Genomic DNA, 23,350 nt, shown 5'->3' on the forward strand with positions numbered 1-23,350 from the left:
GTAGTTATGTTTGTTAACAAAAAGAAAAGAACAATGCATTATAAACATTCGCGGCAGCTTTCCATCCACCTCCTAGAGTGTTACCAACAGCATTTACCAAAGTGTTAACCTTTTTCGAAGATAAGAAAGCAGATACGCGTTTCCACACCGATCCAAAGTCATTAACAGACGCAGGATAGATGGAAGTCATTCCGGAGTTAATCTGAGACGCGAGTATAATGGCACTCATATCAAGATAAGATTTATGAGTTTCCAGAACGGAATAACCACTCTGGTAAGTGTAATGGCATTGATAACCAGCATACACGCGGAAGAGCAAAGATTGCGCAGCGTTCATGGAATCAACGGCCAAGCAAACCCAATTAAGATTGCAAGACCAATTGATAGCCAAGTTACTGGGATTCGCATTAAAGCGATCTAGGAAGGAGTACACATCATTTTGAGTTATCTTAACCTGTCCATAACCACTAATATCCTCCAAAGAGACTCCATCATAGGTAACATACTCCGAACGCGTACCGGTATACTTTTGTACCAAATAGCATCCTACGGGTAGAGCATAGGTAACAGTACTTTGCGAAGCATTCGAAATGTTATCAGGGCCAACAGGTAAAGCAGAAGTTTTCCACAGACGCGTAATAGAACTATCAGTACCTGAGGAATCATTGGCCACATCTTCAGAGGGGATTACAACAGACGCCGCAACGAGAGAGCCTTCATTATTGTACTGATTTCCTGTGTAATGACCGGTACAACCTTTGTACATACAGCGCAATTCCGAGATTCCAACTTCACCAGCCGATATAAAAGCCATGATGTTAGCATCCGGAACCAGAACAGCACGCATCTTCCTAATAGCAGTCGTACTGGACATAAAATAGAACCAGGAAACAACCATAACGGGATACTCAGGAAAGGGTGTCAAATAAACAGAAAAATCGAGATTGTCAGGTACATCACCAGCATAATCAGGCGACACGAAAAAATCCCTATCAATTGTAAAATTAAAGTTAGCCTGCAGACAGATAGAAGGTGTATTATCCTCATCAGGAATACATTCACAACTACCATGTGCAGGATCAATATAAGAAGCCAGCCAGCGAGCACCATCATAGGAACCACACTGCTGAACAATACCACTATTTAGCCAATTAGAAAGCGACATTAAAAAAAATTATGACATTCAGCGAAACACAATTACTGACTCGAGTCCGACAAGTCCGACAAGTCTACCTAGGAAATTCATAAAATTTTAATGTTTGAAAGATATAAATTTCAATGGTTATCAGACGACGACGAAAACGATATGGACGGTCCTACTCCAACAAACAGCGATACCGAAGAGGAAGAAAATACTCAAGAAGAAGATTTTCTAAAAAGTATAGAACTCGGATGTATCTTGGAGCAGGTAAAAAATATTCCAAAAGATCCAAATACGCGGGAGGAATATCGAAAGTACTTAGACGACGTCGAGGATCTCGTAAGATTTTTAAAACGGGTGATTTGGCGAAATACAAAGGTGTCCAAACTTGGGTTAAGGAGAGGGAAAACAGTCTGCACACGGGAGAAACACCAAACAACCAAGACTCAAGCATCTTCTACAACACAACACTAACTGCATGCAAAATAATGATGAGATTGTTATGGAAGGAGGCCAAATTTGTATACCTATTCAGAAACAGAGTTCGTCTACTACCAAAGATATACGAATTAGCATCAAATAACAGAGGTCAATTATACAACGGCACAGGAATGACGGTGGAAAACGCACAAAACGAAACGGAAAGAACCTCAATAACATTAAACGAAAAGACAATACCTAATGAAAGATGGAAGGAATTAAAAATGATGGTAAGAATGATGCGAAAAATCAACCCACAAAATAACGAGTGGATGGAAGTAGTCAAGGATCAAAAAAGTGCACTACAACTAGCAGTATTATTTACCACAGCAAATCTTGGTATACAAAGAATGGACAACTTCCTACGTGCAGTATTTAGCGGAAATTATATGCAGGTAGCAGGCAATGTACTACTCGCATTAGTCAGCATAACGAAGCAAGTCGCCGACGAGTACAACATCATCCCTATAATAAGTATAAATTACGTAAATGCATAAGTACTTAGCAATGTTTAAGCAAACACTCAAAGAAATTTACAATGATCTTGGAGATGATGGTTTTGACGGAAACATAGATGAATACGTGCTACGAGAGTTAATGAAAAGAAATAAACCTCGACCAGGGATAATTACAGCAGCAGAGGCACCTGCACCACCAGAGGCACCTGCACCAATGGACCCAATGGACATGGAACCACCAGAAGATAAAAAATATGAGGAATACATGAAATGGGAAGAAGTAGAAAAAATAACACGTAAACCAGGAAGACCAAAGACAAGATTAGCCATTCCGGTACCACGAGGTACGTCGGAAGTAACAAAGAAGAAACTAATAGATTACAAGGAACGACTATCAACAACCGTGAAACAAATGAGAGCACTAAGAGAACAAGTAATACAACTTGAACAAGAAAAAGTGCGAACCGCGCAACAAGCAATGGATGTAAAAACAGCGTTACACCAACTAAACCATCAGTTTGAAGCAGAAAGACGAAATTGGGACAATACACTACAGCAATATGAATCAAAACTAGCGGACGTGCTGAACAGAGAGAGTTATTATAAAACTGAATTACGGATAAATGAAAAACAATACAGAGAAGATAAACAATTCTGGACACAAGCAGAAACGAATTACAGAAATGAAATCGGACACCTACAAGCTGCAGTAGCAAATCAAAGAGATAAATTCCTAACCGCATATCAAGAGCAATGGGCAACCATATCAGGACTCCAATGGCGATTAAACCAACAAGACAGCTACATAGAACAACTAGACAATCACTACAGAAGATTAATACAGGATGAGAGACAACAAACAGAACAACAGTTACAAATGGAACAACAACAGTCAAGATCACATATATTAACACAAGAGCAACAAATAAATAATCTAAATAATCTAATTCAACAACAAGTAAATCAATTAAACGAACAAGACAGAATATTAAATGAGCAGCAAGCAGAACTAACTGCAACAAGAAACGAAGTACGCTACCTACATGAAGAAATGACACAAGCTACAAGTGCCTTAGAAGAAATGGGACAAAGCAGTACGACACAAGAAGGAGGCACCTTTATGAGAGGAAACTGGCTGGATATAGCAGGATACCGAAATCCCATAGGAAATATGCAACAAATACTTTGGGATAATGCAACATTAACTGAACATGGAAAACATTACGCAGATCAATTACTGGAAAATTCATATTGGGTTAACTGGGTAAAAAGCAATAAACTAGACCAATTAGCCCTACAGCATGGATTAATAAAAAGAGGTGGAGGAGGATTCATAAGTTACAAAAGACACGACGACAGACCAGATATAATAAGCGGAAGAACGGCTTACAACACAATAATGCAATTCCGAGACTTAACACTAATTACTATAAATGCAACAGAAAAAGTAAAAAATGGACAAGCACTTGAAAATTACGAAATAAAAGCGCTACAAAAAGCAGGTAATATATGGGCAGCTGAACGACAATACTATGACGACGATCCAAAACTACTAAGAGATCTCAAGACAGCATATGACAACTACTTAATGACTATAAAAGCTTTAGAAGATGAAAGACGAGCCTTAATGTAATTTGTTTGTAAAAAACACAAGTCCAAGTCTAAGAATAAATCCTACAAGTACAAGTCCGAGTCTAAGTCAAGTCTAGTGGTAGACTTGATTCTAAAAGAGTATATATTATGATTCATTTATATACTATTATCAAGTCTGGTGCTTCGCACCGTCACACGTAGTGTGACTCGACTTGATAATAGTATAAATGAATCATAACAAATAAAAATAAACAAACAAACAATTCATTAACCTGCAGGAGATCTTGAGCGGGCCGTTGACCGCCTGTTACGTCCGTACCTTCCACCCTTTTACTTCTTCCCAGTAGCCCACCTCCGGGATCTGCTTGCTATCCCTTTATGCCACATACTATATAGAGTGAGCCATTGGTAGAAAGTGCTTTGCAAGAATCTTGCTAGTTACTCACAAACGACCAACTCACCTTCCTCACCAAAAGATATTCCACTACCAATACACGGTTCCTGGATATTATCACAATCCTTCCTTCATTCCGTCCTGTGTTTAGAATCGAATCATCCTTCCTTTCTTCCTTCCCAAGGTTCTCCCAACCATGATTCTCCCCAGACGAGATACACAAAGTAAGAACCAATTCCATGTCCTCTCTTGTAGTAGTCGTAGACGCTTTCGGTTCGACGGGTCCAAGACAGTCCTCCTACTGTCAGTCCATCTTCATCTTGTCCTTGTTCCAGTCTTGTCCTTGTTCCAATCTTGTCCTTGTCCGAAGTCTTGTCCGCAGATAAATCCTTGTCCTTGTCTGAGCACTTGGCCGCCATCTTGAAAAACTCGTCGATTCCAGACTGTCTATTCTTCTTCCTACCCGGTACCTGTGGCAAAGAGGTCACCTTAACCGGCGCCGAAAAGCTAGTTGGTGGGTGTGATAGCGACACAACTAACCAACTTTTCCCTCTCAGGTACGCCCCCAGGCGTCGAAACTCTCCCGCTCTCTACTTGATCTCCCCTTGCAGGTCCAACACTAAGATCCGACTTTGTCCCTCCGCGTCTCGGACTTGTGTCCTTCTCTAGTGCTCGTGTCAACCTACTAGCTGCCTCTGAGTCGTTCGGACTATCGGGCAGAGGTAGAGCATCCCTCTTCACAGACTTCTTCTTCACTCCCTGTACTTCTGCTTTGTGGGTCGACACATTATCCAATCCGAGAACCATCCGGATCAGAGAAAGGATCCACGTCACGCTCCTCGCCCAACGTGAGCCTCTCCCTGATCCTCCGGACCAAAGCCAATCTTTCTTTCATATATCTCCGGCATTTGAAGAGGAAGTGCTCTAGAGTCTCCCTCTCGCACTCTCCGCAGCAAGGACACTTACACCCTTCTGGCCCCTCTAGCTTAGGGTAGCGCGTCTCCACACAACATCAGCTCCCACAGCGCATTTCTAGGATTACCTGACACCCTCTCGCCAACTCCGGATGCCTGAACCACAAGTCCAGGTAGCGCCGGTTGATGGCTCGTCCTCTTGTCAAGTACGTCCTCAGAAACTGCGCATCGCTCTCCTGCAGCTGGCGTATCCAAAGGCGTGGAATCATCCTCCGTACCAGATCTCTGGCCGAAAAAGGATTTCCGTTTCGTGGCTCTCCACCCCACATCTCGAATGCCATCTGGACATGGCACTTCCGCCTCTCATCTAGCCACCGCGCCGGAACCTCCTTACCGCATGCCAGGTGATCATCGATGATCCCTCTACCTACCGTCTGCAGCACTTCCTGTGCTATCCTCTCCGTCGTCTTCAGGTAGGTGTTCTTCGTTGACCACCATTCCAGCCTACTATCTATGAGATCGCCCAACGTGCGACTCAACCACCTCCCCTTCCACATGCATCGCAATCGCTTTGACACCAGAATAGGATACACCGGAGGCATATCCAACTCCAGTTCCAACGATGGAATGCATGTGGAAAACTTCCCGGTGGCTTGTAGGATGTAATTGAGACCTTTGTTTAGCACATTTTGTACCTTCTGTGCCTCATCCTTGTTTCCGCCCCATACTTCTGCTCCATAGAGCCCAGAGGTCAGCACAACACTCTGAAGTACTTTGACTCTTAACTGTGCCGGAATTCTGTAGTTGCATAGGAATCGCTTTTGGCTACCTAGGAGCATCTCCATCCTCCCAATTCTCGCATCCCTCATCTCCGTCCTGTCCAGTTTGGGGGTGATCTTCACTCCTAAGTATGTATATTCCTCAACTACCGCTATCGGTTCTCCTTGGAGAATCCATTCTCTTCCTTCATAGTTTGCGTTCTTCTCGGCAGTACCAAATAGCATCACACCACATTTGGCATGCCCCACAGACATCTCCCATGTATTCGCCCACTCCGAGACATGATCCAGCAACTTCTGCAATCTGTCTGCCGTCCTCGCAAATACCACGATGTCATCCGCAAACATCAAACCCTCAACCTTGGGTTCCCAAGAGAATAGTCTCTTCTTCGGTTTAGGGAGGATATCGTTAATGAAGATCGAGAACAATATCGGAGATAGTGGACAGCCTTGACGTAGACCTCTCTCTAAGGGTACTTTCGGGGATCGCAATTGACCCACTCGTACGCTTATGTAAGATCGGTCATACAGGGTTCGGATAAAATTGTACGTTTTACCCAATATCCCGTAAGCTCGTAACTTATACAACAGTGCTTCATGGGGGACCGTATCGTACGCCTTCTTAAAATCGATAAAGCATGCAAAAGCCTGCAACTCGTCTTCCGGCAGCCTTATCCGATTTTTCACCGCTCGCGCTTCGATAGTCCATCGTTGTATAATCTCGATCAAAGCTCCGACCTGCCCTACACACTCCTGTTCTGGACGGAAACCCGCCTGGGCATCCGACAGGAAGTGCTCCTTCTCAAAGACGGAGCTGATACGACAAGCTATCACTGCCGCCACGATCTTCACGCACACAGGCATCAAACTGATACCTCTGTAATTGTTCATGTCCGTCAAATCTCCCTTTTTCGGTACCGAAACTACCGTAGAAGTCATCAAGTCCTCTGGTATGTTCCCATGGAAGATGGCATTCAGTACTCTCAGCAATATGTACGCTAATCCTCGATCCCCTCGAGGCCACTTATTTCGCGTTATTGCCTTGTATACTTCTCCTGGAATACCATCTATACCCGAGGCCTTCCCGTTTGCCATCGTCTTCACTACTTCTCGAACCTCCTTCCAAGATATGTCCTTGTTCCAGTACTCTTCGCTCCCGCACATACCCTGGTTTTGAGGCTTGTTCACCTCAAACTTCTCCCAGTATCCGAGATCCTTGCTATGGCCATTTCCCTTTGACCCTAGCTTCCTGTAGTGTTCAGCCCACAAATCAGCCACTTCGTGCTCATCGGTACACAGCCTACCACTTGCAGGATCCTTTATCACCATCGCCTTCCTGCTCTTCTCCTCGTTCAGCTGTTTCCCTATCCATTGCCACAGTCTGCGGCTATCATTCCGGAGTTGGGATTCTATACCGCTATGAATCGCACGTATCTTCTCTTCTTCCTTGTACTGCTTTATGGCTCTCTGGCACTTCTTCATCAGGGCTCTCTCTTCCTGCGATAGTTCCTCTCCTCTGTGTCTCTTCTTCAGTAAATTCCGTCTCTTCTCCGCCAATCTCTTTATCTTCCTCGGAAACGGCTTCTTTACTCTTTTACCAGGTTTGGGCGCTCGGACCATTCCTTTCTGCTCCAGCGAGTCTTTCAATTCCACTAGGAATCGAGACACAGCCTCGCTACTCTCGCCCTCTATCAACCCCTGGTACCGGCTGATGTCAAACTTGGAGTCATCCAAATCATCCTCCAAGCGTCGGAGTACTGCAAATCGGTTCACACTTTTGTACACCGGACCTGAAGTCTTCTGCACAAAACTCAGAGTTGCAGATAATCCATTATGATCTGAGATTTTCGAATCCACTACCGAGACTTGGCTACACTTTGCTTTCCCTCCAATCGAATGTAGAATGTAGTCGATAACGCTTGTACTCCTTCCTCTCTTGAAGGTTACTTCTCCTCTCCCCATTGGAGCTACCTCCACGGGAATCTGCTGGCCTCGAATCCAGTTCTTCACCTCCGAGGGAGTCATGTTGAAGTCTCCCATTACCACTAACTAAATTCACATTCTTCCTATCTCCCGCGTAACCCATTATCTTCTTCTTCAGATCTTCTATCACCACTTCCTTCTTCCCCTCAGCATTCGCTGTAGGGATGTACACGTTGCAGATCACAAGCTTCTTCTCGCCTCGGCCACACCGAATCCAGATCATATTCTCTGTGATCTCGAGCACCTCGGGAAACATGTCTCTCTGAACGATCGTCGCTATTCCCAGGTTTCCTTTCGCCAGCTTCTTCGGCCGGTGTTCGAAAACCACACAGCCCGGAACTTTCCAAACTTCATCACGTTCCGTCCGTTTCGTCTCCTGTAGCGCCAATACGTTCGCACCCACCTCATTCATGTAGTTCAGGATTTCGATCTTCTTCTTCTTCTTCACTGTCCCTACATTATGGGTTGCCACGCCGTACACTAGTCTCCTGTCAAATTGGTATTTCTTCCCCTTTGGTCGCCGGGGATTCTGGAGAAACACTCTCACTCGGAATCCCATATGGTTCCCAAGTACTGAGAAAGGGGTCACAAACTTATCGTTCGTGATTCCCTTCCCAGTCACTTTGAAGAAGCGCTCTTGGCCAATTTTGCGGAGAATTGTCACTCGGACGTCCTGCACTATCGATTCCAGTTCGCACACTTCCACCAACCGGTATATCAACTTGTACACCAGTTTCACGTTGCCCTCTAGCAATCCATAGATTCTCAGGTGTTCGCCCTTTCTCGGTTCACACACTACTTCCTGCGTCGTATCCGAGTCTTTACGGCCTTCCTCGTTTCCTTTCTCTTCCTTCTTCGGTTTTCCTCTTCTACCTCGTCTCGACTTCTTCTTATTCTTCTTCTCTTCTTCCATCTCCGCTACCGTCTCCTTCGCCTTCTTAATGGCTGCCTCTAGATAGCGGTCGTCTTCCAGCGAGGTATTCTCTACCGATATCTCCTTCTTCTTCGCATCTTGCTCTTCCTTCACAGATATCTGCTTCTCTGATTCTTTGTCAGGCTCTTCCAAAAGTTCCTCTTTGCTCGGACCTTCGTTTCTTACCTCCCTCTCCCCTTCCACACATTCCTTCTGGGGAGGAACTACCAAACCATCTGCATCGATGTTTATCCGGTAAGACTCCACAAGTCCGCGGTCTTCCATAGACCAAACCTCAGGACCTTCCGAACCTTCTCGCCATCTCTCAACCTCCTCCTTCTCCACATCACTCTCAGGTTCGCTTTCCTCTGCCTGCGGTAAGCACTTCCTCTCGGGCACTCGGACCATCATATCCTCGTCCCAACTTTGGCTTCGCCTGTGCCACTTCACGTCAGGTCTGTGTACTTCGTCTCCTCTGTTGTGCAATACTTTACTCTCTCCCTCTCTACCGAGGGTCTTCATCGTCATCTCTTCTTGCAAGGGTTTCTCCTCCTCCTCCTCCTCCTCACTCTCATCTCGATCCACCTGGACATTCACTTTCACAGGTGTGACCACTCTGCAGTGTGAATTGAGGATAGTATCTCGTCTCGGTGAATGTTCTCGTGTTGAGGCGTTACTATAGTGAGATCTCTCACTCTCGGGGCTCGAGGATCTCCAGCCACCCAGAGGGCTGTTCTTCCTTTCCTCCACCTCAAGCCATCCATCAACACTATCCGTCACCGAGTTCTCCATCGTGGAGTCACTCCAATATCCATTCTCGTTTTCATCCATCAAGACTTCCAGGTACTCTTCTTTCGGCCAATCCATGGGTGTCGTAGAAGGAGAGGACACTTCACTGCTACTCTTCTCTTCCTCCTCCCTGTCCCAATTCTGCCTTCCTTCCTCTAAGTACCTCCTTGTCTCTTCCTCTTTAGGATATTCTTCGACCTCCCTTGCTTCGATACTCTCCTCACTCCATATCCTTCCGGGATTCTCTTGCTCCTTTGTTTCCATGGGGTGTTCCTTGGGTCCCGCTAGACACGTCTTCTCTACCGGGATATGCCCCACTTCCGTTTCTTCTTCCTTGGACATAGGTTTGTCACTATTCGCATCACAGCTTTCTTCTATCGGGTCTGACGGTCTCACTGGCACCTCCATTCTCTCAAGCACCTGGGGCGACTCTGTCTTCTGGGGTCCATTGGGTCCCTTGGTTCCCTTCGGCTCCTGTAGCCGTACTGATTGAACCCTCTCTTCGGTCGTCCCTCGTGCTTCCTCTTGGTTCTTCTCTTCCTTTACGGTGCTATTGTCTCCCTTTCTCTCTGCCTGTGATTTCTTCTCCGATGCCTTCGCTTCTAGCTCAACCTCCTTCCTTCTCGCCTCTTGCTTCTTTCTTCTTCTTCTTCTTCTTCTTCTTTCTTAGCTTCCAGAATTGGTTTCAGCTTCTTGTACTCTTCTCTACCCACTTTCAATCATTCTATATGGTACTGTACCTCGCCTCCTTCTCTCTGTCTTGGATGGTACCATATCTCTTCCAAAAGTAGACATTTCCAACGAATTTGAGTACTCCCATCGCATCCTGCAACTCTTTGAACCCTGTCCTCTCTCTTCCCAAAGATAAGAGAAAGCAGAAAAATCAGTGTTTAATTTCCCAGATGGGAAGGCAAATATACTGTCGGAACGAATTGGGCTCAATTTACTACAAATCGGCCCCTCATCCACCAAATCAAGTGGCGTATCCAAATTCGCATTCTTATCCGACATTTCAGAATGAACCTTCTTATACGGCGAGACATTCTTCTGTTGGACCGTATTCGTCCTCTCTGATGAATCGCACTCACGCTTCCTCTCCCTATCACTACACAAAACCTTCTGGTCTTCTTTGTCACCGCTGGATTGCGTATTCATCGTCTTCTTCCCACTCATACTTAAGCTGGCTTCATTCTTATTCGCGCCCGATTCTTCTTTCACAGCCGCTTCAGAACTCAATATTCCTGTCGAATTTGAGTTTCCCAATGTCTTCTTTGCATTCTCTTTCTTATTTCCTCTCCACCACAGAAAGTTGAAAAAATCGAAAAATCGTTTACCATAGGGAGAATCGACATTTTGCTGCGAACTACTTGTGATTACTATACTGCTCTTGCTCTCGCTCTCGCTCTCTTTCTCCTTCTTCTTTTTCTTCACTTCATCACAGGGCAGCTCGCAATCCTTCTTCTCTTCCAACAGTAGTAGGGGAATGGCGTAAAACACGCGGAACCCAAAGTCGCCCCTCCGACCTCATCTACGAGAGTGCGCGGCTCAAAGTCGCCCCTCTGACTCCATCTTTGTTTTCGCGTATTCCCGTCAGAACACAAAAAATCCCCCAAAGTCACCCCTCAGACCCCCTCAACTGGTACCTTGATTTTTGCGTTTCATAAGAATTTCAGCACTCATGAGTAAAACACGAGTGCTGAAATGTGCGATATCCATGACTATTATGGTTGTTATTGCTGGCCAATATGATCATTTTCAACCGTGACGTGAAACGCGCGGAAACCCATGGCTGCCATTTTCAGCCAATTCCTGCAATGTTAACCTGACTTCCATTGTAGGCCATGATATCCATGGTTGTCCAAAGTGAAAGATTGCTTCCTTTACTTCAGTCTATAATGCCCGAATGCAAGTGTGTGTATGTTGTCGTCCAAGATCCATCTCTTGTTGTCCGTGCAAGTCATGAGGGTCTTGGTTTGCTCCTTCGTGCTGATATTGAAGGCCTGGTTGTTGATACGCTTGAAAGTACCTTCGATCACTGCATCTTCCTTCTTCTCTGCCTCAAGGACGCGCTTGTACAGCTCGATGTTCTTCACGCTCATCCTCTCTCCATCAATCACCACATTGCGAGGAACTCCCTTCGCTGCGTTATGCACTACATGCTTCTCGTCAATCAAACAGTACATCTTTGGTCTAAGTCCCACGAATTCAGTGATGCGATGCCCGTTATGCTCATCCTTGAATATGGGTCCCGGCAACTTCTTGTTGAAGTTGAGGAATGATTCCAATGAAGGGAACTTTCTCTTGTCCACTTCATGCTCGTAGTATTTTACGAGTTCTCCGTAGAAGTAGCTCGTATTATCGAGTTCAGAGAAGTCAAACGACTTGTACATATCGCACATTTTGTGGACGATGTTACCACGGTCGTTCAACTGCACGATGAGCGAGTCCGTGTCCTGTCCCAACAACTCCACGGTGTCGAATGTGTTCTTGAGCACGTTGTAGTAGAAATCGTAGATGATGTGTTTGGACATGTCGAGAATAGCGAACCCGATGAAGAATGGCTTCTCCACCTTGCGCACCGGTGTGTTCAGCTTGATGCCAATCAGATTCTCGGAATACATGGTGGTTCCTGCGATCATGTCGTATCCGTGCTTCTGGATGATGGCTTCACGTTCATTCCATGTGCTAGCGAACTTCACCTTCATTCGCTTCAACCCAGTCTCAACGAATTTGCCATAGGTTGAGTTTGCTAACAGCTTATACAGGTTCTTCTCCACAGTAGTCTTGGACTTGGCTCGTTTTTCACTGAGCATATTGACGTATTCGAAGATGAAGGGTGCTTGTTTGAATCGAATGAGGCGGTGGATGTGCGTGACGTGATAACCCTGTTGAAGACCCAATTGCAACAGAGAGTAGTGTACGAGATATTTGCGTCGAGGTACAAGATCGCAGATGAGCTTCGGTGTATTCACCTCTTTCACTTTGTCCATAATGTCGTTCTTCTCTGCGTACTTCTTGATTCCATCGGAGTACATGCCCGCCTTCTGTATGGGGAAGAATGGTAAGTCATTGAATTTATCATGGAGTTCCACTGGTGCCTCGATATCGCATTCGATGAAGAACCCATACTTGCCGAACGTATTGAGTGATTGCACCCATTCATTCGGATCACGGTTGATCCTTTCCATTACTTCTCGTCGTTCGGGTACACCCACTAATTCGTAAGGCATCATTCTGTGCATTGCTCCACCATACAGGTTGTTGGCGTCGAGGTAGTAGATGGATGATTGCTCTCCGTTGTTGGCGGTGCTGTCAAGGTCGACTTTGGCATGCCTTTTCACGATCTGTGTGATGCCTCCTCGAAGGTTTTTGAGTAGACGCATGAAGTCATCGATCTCATTTGTCTCCATCAATCGAATTCCCTTGCTCTCATAGAACTCACCCATGCGGTTCAAGAACACTTTCACGAGTTGTTTCTCCTCAAGTCCCTCATTCGCGTTGATGCGCATGATGTACTGAGCCCATTTCCTTGCGAGGGTCATGAGGCTACTCTCGCTATGATCGCCCTCCATTGTGACCTTTAAGAAGAGCGAATAGGCCATTTGTGGTGCTGTGATGTAGTGCATCGGATCAACACCGAATGCCTTCAGTGTGGTAACGCGGAAGTGCTCGAATGCATCAGCCATGAGAGTTACATCGAGTACATTGTACAACTCGTAGTACTCACCCCATGTCTTGATATCGAAGATCTTCCACAGTTTCACCATGTGATCATATTCGCCTTGGGGCATCATTTCTCCCTTCATATCATCAATGCATTGTTCACGAGAAGGAATGGTGGTATTGTTCAATGTGTCGTACGATTTGATGAGACTGTAAAACATGGGTTCCTTCCGTGTCAACAGATCGATGTACTCGTCATTCCATTGCTTACCTCGTGATTCACAGTACTTGCGTAGTTGTTGTTTGGTGTGCACATACAAATCGAGGTTCCCACCGAGTGTCTGAGCCACGATGGATCTGAGAGGACTGCTGATGAGCTTCAACGAGTCCTTGAATTGTATGCCATTGTACTCGATCTGCATCTCCTTGTCTTCAGTGGTTGGAATGACATCCAAGGAGTCACTAGAGGTTGAATGAGCTGCGATGAGTTTCATGATGAATGTGAAGTCGTAGTGAGATCCATTGTGGAAGTAGACGGGTAAACGATAGTTCTTCTTGTTGAAGGAGAGTTGTAGATTGCATTTGGTACAACAGGTGCAGATGTACTGCCCTGCTTCGAAGTGACGTACCTCTCCCTTCCCTGTGGTGTATTCACCTGTCACATGTGCATGATGTCGTACTTTGTCGTTATCCAGTTTCTTGTGACAGAAGGGACACACGGTTGTTGCACGAAAGTCCCTCTCGATACTCGGAGAGTTCTCGAGTGGTAATTCATCGAAGAGATACTCTTTCACTCTGCTCTGCAATTGTGTGAGATAGTCCATGAAAGGGCGAAGATCCTCTTCGCTCTCATGTGGTGCATGGAAGACTCGCAGTTGGCTGTCAATGGCTGGAATGCGAGACACGGCTAGACAGGATAACATGATGGGCTTGTGTTTGTTCTTGTCGTCAATTGCTGACTCGAAGTCAGCGTACACGACAACCGGTGCTGGCATTTCATATCGCTGGTTGGTGAATCGCAACCGAGTCTCCTCGTTCGACAAATCGTACTGATCACTCTCATCGACAAGTTCACGATGTGTTTGTACTTCGTGATCATGAACGGCTTTGCGAGACCCGAAGAAGTCGTCGCAGAACCTGCACTTTGCGTTTCTCGATGTATGACAATTCTTCGCATCACTTCGTCGCATCATACGATGCTTGAAGTCGTTCAAGTCCTTGATGTACAAGAAGTGCTTTGGAGTGCCCTCAGGTAGATTCAAGTCGTTCAAGATGCAGAGGGAGAGAGGGGAACGTGATTTCTCCTTACCTTTGTACACGACATCGCACGTGAATAAATCGAATTGCTCCTTTGACTTATCGATGTACCCAGGCAAGAGTGTGACCTCGAATACGTTGAGCGATACTTTCAACAATGCCTCCAATGCGGCGAATTTCTCTTCACTCGCATCGAATGGGATGCCTTTGGCATCCCGGGGCAGCGAAGCTGCCCCTACGAAGGGTGTATTGTCGCGAATGCCCATCGCTTCCTCCACCTCATGAATGGTCACTCCGAATACCTTGTACTTGTCGGGTTGCTTCCACCACTTGTTGTACACGGTTGCATCGCCAATCTTGCGATTCGCGACGATCTTATGCCCGCCTTCACTGGCCAGAATGAGACACCGTTGTAGGCATCGGTTGTCATCGAAATCCGGGTTGAGCGCTGTGCGTCCGATGACGTACGGTGTGTGCTGCTTGTACCCCACGAATGTACGTAGTGGGAACATCTCAATGTGGAAGCCGATCCAACCATGGTACACGAACCCACTTCCCTCTGTCTCCTGTTCCTCTACACCGTTTCGGTACCATTTCAGGTACTCCTCGATCCATTCATCGATGCGATCTCGTCGAACGATGCGGAGGTGTCCCAATCGATCATCGGTGAGGTTGAGGATCTTGGGATCTCCGTCATGTGTCAACATGAGGTTGTATGCCATGATGGTGATGAAACACTGATTGTATTCACGCATACCATTGAGGATGAACTTCTTCAGGACCTCATTGAATTCATTTGTCTCATCGAATATGAGATTGATCGGTTCCACTTCCTCATCGCTCTTCTCACCCGGTAGTCGAACCCACAACCTGTTGTCAAAATCGTTGTTGAGACGGAAGTCCTTCTTGGTTCGTTTCTCTTTCACCCATTCCTTGTACATGTCTCCTTGCACGGTGTGATAGTACGTGAGTGCATACCCGAGAGTTGAATCGATCACATCACTCAATCGTCCTTGTGAGACCTTGCGATCGAAGCGTTCGAATGCCTTATTGCGTCTCATTTCACGTCTCTTCTCCACGGTGTTCAGGTAACCGGGTAAGTGACGTTGTCGCTTCTCACCGAACTCATGGCCGTTCCACTCGTACTCGAGGTAGCGCTCGTTCCACGCCTCGCTTCCCACGACGAGATACTTGCGCTCACCTTTGGGATCACTGACGCGTCTATGTGTCACTTGTCTTTTTGGTGTTGCTAGTTTCATCCCGAATATCTTGTTCGACACATAAGCTCTCGTGTCAGGCATGGTCTGATCGGTGAACGTATCGCCGACCCTGTAGTACGTGGCGACCAATCGCTTCCAGGTCGGCCCACCGATCTTGATTTGTTTTCCAGTCTCAGGGTTGATAGTATATCCTTCGCGTTGTGAACTCATTTATATAAGGGTCACAAAATCTTTAAGTGGTGATACACGTGTGACCAAAGTGAAATTGTTAGGAGACTGTTGGGGAGACGACGAAGTCGTCTCCCGGGGAAGCTACGCTTCCCCATGTTGGTCCCCTAGAATGGGAAAATGGCATGACCATCCGCATCGTACTCGAACTCATCGATGTCGTAGAACTCGGATTCCGATGAATCAGAATCACTAGAATTGGGGTCAGCGAATGCAATGCTAATGTCTGGATCATTATCGTATGCCTCAGCTTCTTCTTTGGTCATTTTCACCCATTGTCCTTTTACGCGTCTGTAGTTGTCATGGAGTAACTCGTAGTATGCTGTGCCACCAATAATCATGGAGCGATTGCTGGGAGAAAGAATTCTCGACTTGGGAACGTACTTCGTCGTACCTGGTGGTAATGGTGTATCGTACAAGCGATTCAATTTCTCGTCGTACTTGTATCCACGCTTGAGAAGGTTCCAGAAGCGAACTCCGTTGATTTGGATTTCTCGGCCAGTATTGGGATTCAAAGTGTGAGTAGGTCTATTCATTTATATATTTATATATTTATATTTTCTCTTTTAACCCTAGATGCTTCCCTAAATGAAGTACAAGAAAACAGAGAACAACACATGGTCTTCCCTGGTACGCACTTGTGAGGACGAGAATATCGAACTCGCCGACATCATCATTCACACCAAGTATCCGATCAATTCCGAGCGTCTATTCGGTTTCAGTGTTTGCACTCCGCAAGCAAATGTGAACTGTGGTTTAATATTGCACGACTATGATTGCATGGAGATGACGTTGGATGAAACTCGTCCACCTTTGTTTACCGAGGATGAATGGGAGTATCTATTGCCTCAATTGAAATCCAACGGTTTGCTCGGTGTGCCTCTGAACGTGTTCTGTAGGACGTATGACACACAGCCTTATCTAGGGGGAGGCATAGCCTCCCCCGGGGCAGCTTCGCTGTCCCCCTATGTCGTACCTGTGGTAACCGAGAATCGTGCTGTTTACTTCTTCTCCAACTACTATGTTCGCGTGGTCTTCAAGGTGGTGGATGATGAAGTGCCTCCCGAGTTGTCCGATCTGTTCATCGATGATGGTGCGTGTCTGAAGGGTGTGTACGTTCGTGCATATCAACGAAATCATCCAAAGTAAATAAAAAAGTAAAATGTCGTACATTTTCAGCAGCAATGGAAACAACTACACGTTCAAGAAGCTCGACAACATGCTCATCAACATGCCAGAGAAGGACGGTCATCATGTATTAATTCGAGAGACAGTGGATGGTGTTCCTCAATACTCGTGGGGGAGTGCGGCTTGTATCGTGAAAGCGAACGAAGCATTTGTCTTCGAATACACACCAGAAACTACCGAATCATTCAATGCCGAATGGGGTGGTGATGGTATGCCGCCTATGCCATCCGGATCATACCTGATAACCACGACTGTCATAACGTACCTTCCTGAAGACATGTTCAACGATTGCATGTCAATCGAATCGGTGGTTGAAAAGGGTTATCGAGTGCTAGTCACGTTTGACAACACGCCTATCCTAGACAGACCCTACATCGATACATTGAATAGTCTTGTGTCTCATACTGGTTATGCTGTTGTGAATATTGGGGGAAGCAACGCTTCCCCCTACAACTCTCCTGTCCTTCGTACGTATTCGAATCTCCCTCTCATGCTTCTAGGTGGTGTAAAGAGCATCACGATCGTTTTCGAACATTTAGGCGACGTTGTTTCTGTGGCGGAACAAAGTTCCGCCGGGACGACTTCGTGGGAAGCCTTCGGCTTCCCGGGGCGACTTTGTCGCCCCACTTCGTCGTCCCATTCTGACTCCTCGTAATGGGTCGATGTGATCTTGCTGCATCTCGCAATGCATTGGGTTCCTTTCGACTCTTGGATCGCGTGACTGGTGGTGCTGGCTGTGGTTTGCATTTGCTCGCCAGGAGTTCCCAATGATAGCACTTCTGCTTGCTACCGCTTTCCATATTCTTCACTTCGTACATCAATGGCATGAATCGATCGTCAATGTCAACAACTTGATACAAGTCCTGAGACCATTTGCTAGTCAATGATCGCTTTTCCAGAACGCGAGGTCTTCGTGTCACTCGAACATAATCACCCACATCGAATTGAGGTGTTGTGTCCTTTGCTGTCATGTTGGATGGTTCTGTCTTCTCCGTGTACAAGATGTTGTTGTTCCAAATGTCAGTGGGTGCATATCCGGTGTCTCTGTTCTTCCTTGCATTGTGTCTACGAACGGCACCATCGATCAAGTCGAACCACACACCTTTCGATTGATTGAATGGAACCATGATGTCTTCCTTGATATCTCGAATTGCTCGTTCGGCTAGTACTGCCTTATTCGCTGAATCCATGTGATACATGGTGATATCATACTTGTCCAAGATGTTGGTACGAAAGATGGCATTGGTGAACTCGGTACCTCGATCCGAGCAAATATGCTTTGGTGGTCCGTATGTCTGAATGATATCCTTCATCGCATGCGTGACTTCTGTGGCACTCTTGCTCTTCAGTCGCCGAGCCATCAAGTATTTCGAATATCCATCAATGCATACAAGGACATACTTGTATCCACGATTCTTGTGGAATCCTGTACTCTTCTGTGGCGGAACTTCGTTCCGCCGGGACGACGAAGTCGTCCCATTCTGTCTGCCCAACACTTCCTGAATCCATTTGTCTTGTTTGGAAGAGAAATCGATGAGATCGATGAAGTATATGTTTCTCTTGAATCCACTGATGATCACTCGAGTTGCACCTTTTCGCTTGGCTGGTTTCCTTAGTTCCTTGATTTCATTCATAAATGAACCGCTTTATTCAATGGCTGAAAAGTGCATGGAAATGGAGGTGAGTGGAAGAAAGAACCACAAGCTAGTGGTTGACTCGAAATGCAAGGACAGATGTCACTGCTTGTGCGTGTACAACGAGAAGAATGAATCCGATGACGACAGTGGAAGTGATATATCGATCAGTCCGACAGAGATTAAAGTGAAATGAGGGATGCCTAAATAGATTTAAATAATGTAAACATAAATAGAAATACAAATGAACTGTTGGATGAATGATGAACGTCTTGATATCACACGTAAATACGTGCATGATATGATTAATTCATTTGTTGATGATCCCAAAGGTACAAATTATCATAATGAGTATAATCCTCCATATATGATGATAAATTCACCTGATCTTCAACATCTTCTTGTGAAATCATGTAATGATGATAAATACATAGTGAAGTGGGGTGAAGTGGGGCGACAAAGTCGCCCCGGGAAGCCGAAGGCTTCCCACAAAGTCCCGCCGGGGAAGCGAAGCTTCCCCGAAACATTGCTGAACTCCGTGCTTTCAATGAGAATATCTATGATATCGAAGGTCATCGTGTGATGACATTAGGTGGTGATATAATTATCATTGATATCGATGGTGTTGCATTTGATCAACTCGAATGTGTATCGGGTAAACGATTACCGCCAAAGTAAAAGACTGGAAGCCACGGCTTCCTTTTTCACTTTGTCTCCTCCCCCTACGAGGGGGCGTTTTACGCCCCCGGGCAGCTTCGCTGCCCTTACACTTCCATGATGCTTACCTTCAGTCGAGTGAAGTAATGTTCGATCGTGGTGTCTCCAGAACGTAAGATTTGAATTTTCATATCTACAGGGCGTACTGATGTGAATATGTTCGTGCCACTCAATGTCGTTGTTGGCACTGGATTATTCAAGCTTGCTTTAATGATTGTAGCTGTCTCGACACCCATTACGAGAGTTGGCACGCTCGTGAATCCTACAAGTGCCTGTTCATAGTTGTCACAATGAAGTACGGCATCGATGGTGATCATGTACGTCTTATTGGGTTCCAATTTGATCGGTGCAGAAAGGTCCGAACCTTCCGACGTGAGTGCCTCGCTAACAACCTGGTGTCCACTTGTCCAGGAGGTGTACTCGAATGTCTTACTCAATTTAGCCGATGTGGGTGATAACGAGACTGTGCCGTTTTCTTTGACTTCCATGACGTACTTGCCAGCAGTGGATGGGATTGTTAGCTTGGACACGTTGGTCCCATTGTTGTACACGAGACACTTTTCATTGCTAGTACACCCGAGGATGTCTTTGTAGACGATCTCAGGCGTGAGATTAGTAAGAATTGGACTCTCATTGCTACTCTCGACCTTGAATGTCGCATAGCCTGCCGTGGTTGGCAATGGTAGACCATAGGCTCCATCGTTCCAGTAGGTGACGATTCTCTGTCCATCAGATCCGATTCCTAGAGCTTCATGGAAAAGACTTCTTGATGTGACCTTGTTGAAGTGGTAGTTATTGCTCGAATCGGCTGAAAGGAAGAACGTTCCCGGCTTACTTGGTAAAAATAGATCCTTCGAATCACTCTTGGTCGAATTCCAGTTCGGTATCGCATACCAGTCCGACGTGCTCGTAAGTTCGAGAGCCTCGAAAATCACGGGCTTCGTCAATGCTTCCAATGAAGGTCCACTATCCGGGTCAGTCGTGAGAATGAAAGAACCACTTTCTGGCAGATTGATCGCTCCGAACGCCGAGTTATTCTTGAAGAAGGGAATAGCTCCATTGGTTGGAATGGTAATCGATTGTCCATCGCTGTCCTTGAAATACGAGTTATCCAAGGAAGTGAAATCTTCACCTGCGACCGACCATGTGTACACATCGTCAGTCTTGGTGAGCACATAGTTGCCATTGGCCGACGGAAATGCGAACGTGTCGAAAGAGTTGTCCGAGTAGTACTGGATACCCTCGGTCATCTCCTTGCGTTTGAATACTCCGTTCTGGAGATATACAAGTTTCTCAGGTTGTGTTGGTGTTGCCATTTACTATGGAGGAGAGAAAACAGTTTTTTCCTCGTAGTAATTGGGGAATCTACGATTCCCCGGGCGAGAATTAAAATTCTCGCCCTATAATAAATGGCTACTACAATTCCTCCTGTGCATAACTACGAATCGCAGATTGTGTTCAGCAATCAGTCCAATAACATCAAGTCGACCGATGTGATCAATTGGACGATCGCTCCATCCGGTGATGACGTGTACTTCAATCTGTACAAGTCTCGAATGACGTTCAAGCTCAAGATCACCGGATTGGCAAATAACGCAACAGGTTCACCCAAGGTATTCTATGTTCCGGTGAAGAAGAACATGTCGGGCATCGTGAACAACACGAAGGTCACGTACACCTATTGGAATGGTGAGAACCTGGCGTCCTTGCCTCTGAGTGCAGACAATGAAAACATCGGCCAGATCCGGTCACTCTTGAATGCGCTCACGGACAACAAGCACAACAATGTGGTGAATGAAGGATTGAAGGAACTGTCCTACATCTACTACGATGCATTGGACTACGATACTGACGATGAAACCGAGAGAGCTGCGGCCATCCTGGGTCGACCTTATGGTGGGTAGTTGTTCTACAACATGCTCAAGTTCGTACAGCCCAACAATTCGACCACGGCGTACACGACGATCAATGTGAACTTTGCAGACATCTTCGAAGGTTGTTCTCAGGAACGATTCATCAATCTCACGCAGATGGATGCTCAGATCTATCCCACGAACGACGATGCATACTTCTACATCGATGCTGGCAAAATCAATACCGCTACAAGTCCGGACGCTGTTCCATCAGCCACGGCTTTCACCGGTGTGTACTTCGATACATGCACGCTTTGGTATCACAGCTACAAGACGAGCGATGATTCGACGTTCGATCCCGAAGACACTCAGTTGGTGAAGAACCAGATCATGACCAAGACGTTCCGTATTCCTTCTGGCCAGAACTTCATCGATGATCGTGTGTTGGTTAACTTCCCCGTCAAGATGATGTTCATGATGTTCACGGACGACGATGGTGATTTCTCGGAACTCCTTGATGTGCGATTCAAACGTATCTCCTTGAACATCGCTGGTGAACAGAAGCGTATCATCAATGTGGACAACACGAACACACCCGACGGCATTGATCACACTTTCTTCGAATGGATGGACTATCTTTGCAATAGTCGTTCCGACGAGTACGACACGCTGTTGACGTACAAGACCTGGTTGAATCAGTTCCGCATCTTCGCCTTCCCGTTGGCCGAGTGGTTCCCGATGCGAGCATCGAATCAGATCCAGTTCGAAATCGAGTTGGAAGAGGATGTTGGAGCGACGATCCAGATGCACCTCATCATGATCCGTGCCAACACTGTGGGAGCGTAAGGGGAGCCGCAGGTTTGTATGGTAACTTTGAGGCGACTTCGTCGCCTCGGGAGGCATCTGCGATGCCTCCATAACTAATATCACTTAAAGATTTCAATAAATAAATATAAATAGATATGAGCAACAAGATTCAGGTTTTCGATCTTTCCAATGCTTCCAATGTGTCTCTCACTTCGAATGGATTCAAGAGAGAGGGCGAATCGGCGAAGTATGTTTGCAAGATCACCGATGCTACCATTGTTTTCGTGGGTGACAACTCAAAGTTCGAAACAGACAAGAAGAAACTGTTCAACACTTTCTCCATCACACTGCCCAAGGAGCAATCGGAAGAGTTCAAAAGAATTCTTGATGAGACGAAGAGAGATAGTCGATCGTACAGCGAATACGAAGGTGAGATCCAGTTCAAAGTGAAATTGAGTCCGAGCACGAAGATCGTGAATAACGACAAGAAACCGATCAAGATCGATCTACGAAATGTGCCCTGTACTGATCTTCGTGAATACAAGGACGCAACGATCGATATCGTAGTAACTGGTACGAGCAATGAATTCGAGGGTAAAAATGGTGATATGTTTTCGTACATATCTCTCACAGCAACTCAAATCAAGATCAAGAGTATGAATAGTGTCTTCGATTGCGATTTCTTGTAAGTAGGGGCGACAAGGTCGCCCCGGGAGGAACGCAGTTCCTCCCTAGGTAGCATGGTTTCTATTTTCACTTTGGGCATCGCGGATGTCGTGATAACCAAAGTAAATAGGGGCAACGCAGTTGCCCCGGGAGGAACTTCGTTCCTCCCTAATAAATGGAAGATAGTCCGTACATTCCCAACATAGACACTACACTACTCTCGATCAAGAACCGAATAAGACGATTTAACCATCGATGTCCGTACAACAACAAACGATTGACGAGAAGAACAGAAAATACGCTCAATCAAGCCGAAGTAATGCAGGATACCATCAAACAACGGATGGAGAATGAAACCGATGAGGAGAAGAGCAAGCAATATGCCAAAATACTGAAAGAATTAGCCGACTATATCCAGCCAGAGCAAACCATTGACGAGCAGTTGCAAGACCTTCGACAAAACAAGGAGAGCATGGGCATTATGAAGTTCGACTGGGAACTCGATTGTCAGGACACATTCCTCAATCAATTCACGCTCATCATTGCTCCTTCCAAGTCGGGTAAGTCGTTCCTCATCAACCAGTTGTGCTACGAGATACCTCACTCATTCGACAAGATCTGCTTCTTCATGGGAAAGGTGAGCTATGAAAACAAGTGTCCTCAAGTGCTCAAA

At 46.0% G+C, this 23,350-nt stretch overlaps 1 protein-coding gene across 1 annotated transcript; it reads right to left on the reverse strand.

Moving 5' to 3' along the window:
- Positions 1-11,324: 11,324 nt before the first annotated feature.
- On the reverse strand, positions 11,325-13,931 carry GSBLH_T00002226001 (uncharacterized protein; the record flags this gene model as incomplete). The annotated part of the gene is made up of 2 exons (XM_013040768.1): positions 11,325-13,720; positions 13,763-13,931. The coding sequence occupies 2 exons, from the start codon at positions 13,929-13,931 to the stop codon at positions 11,325-11,327; spliced, it is 2,565 nt and encodes an 854-aa protein (XP_012896222.1).
- Between the last annotated feature and the right edge of the window lie 9,419 nt (positions 13,932-23,350).

This window comes from Blastocystis hominis (assembly GCF_000151665.1).
Source record: "Blastocystis hominis, Singapore isolate B (sub-type 7) whole genome shotgun sequence assembly, scaffold_17".
In the NCBI taxonomy this organism is placed as follows: domain Eukaryota; class Bigyra; order Opalinata; family Blastocystidae; genus Blastocystis; species Blastocystis hominis.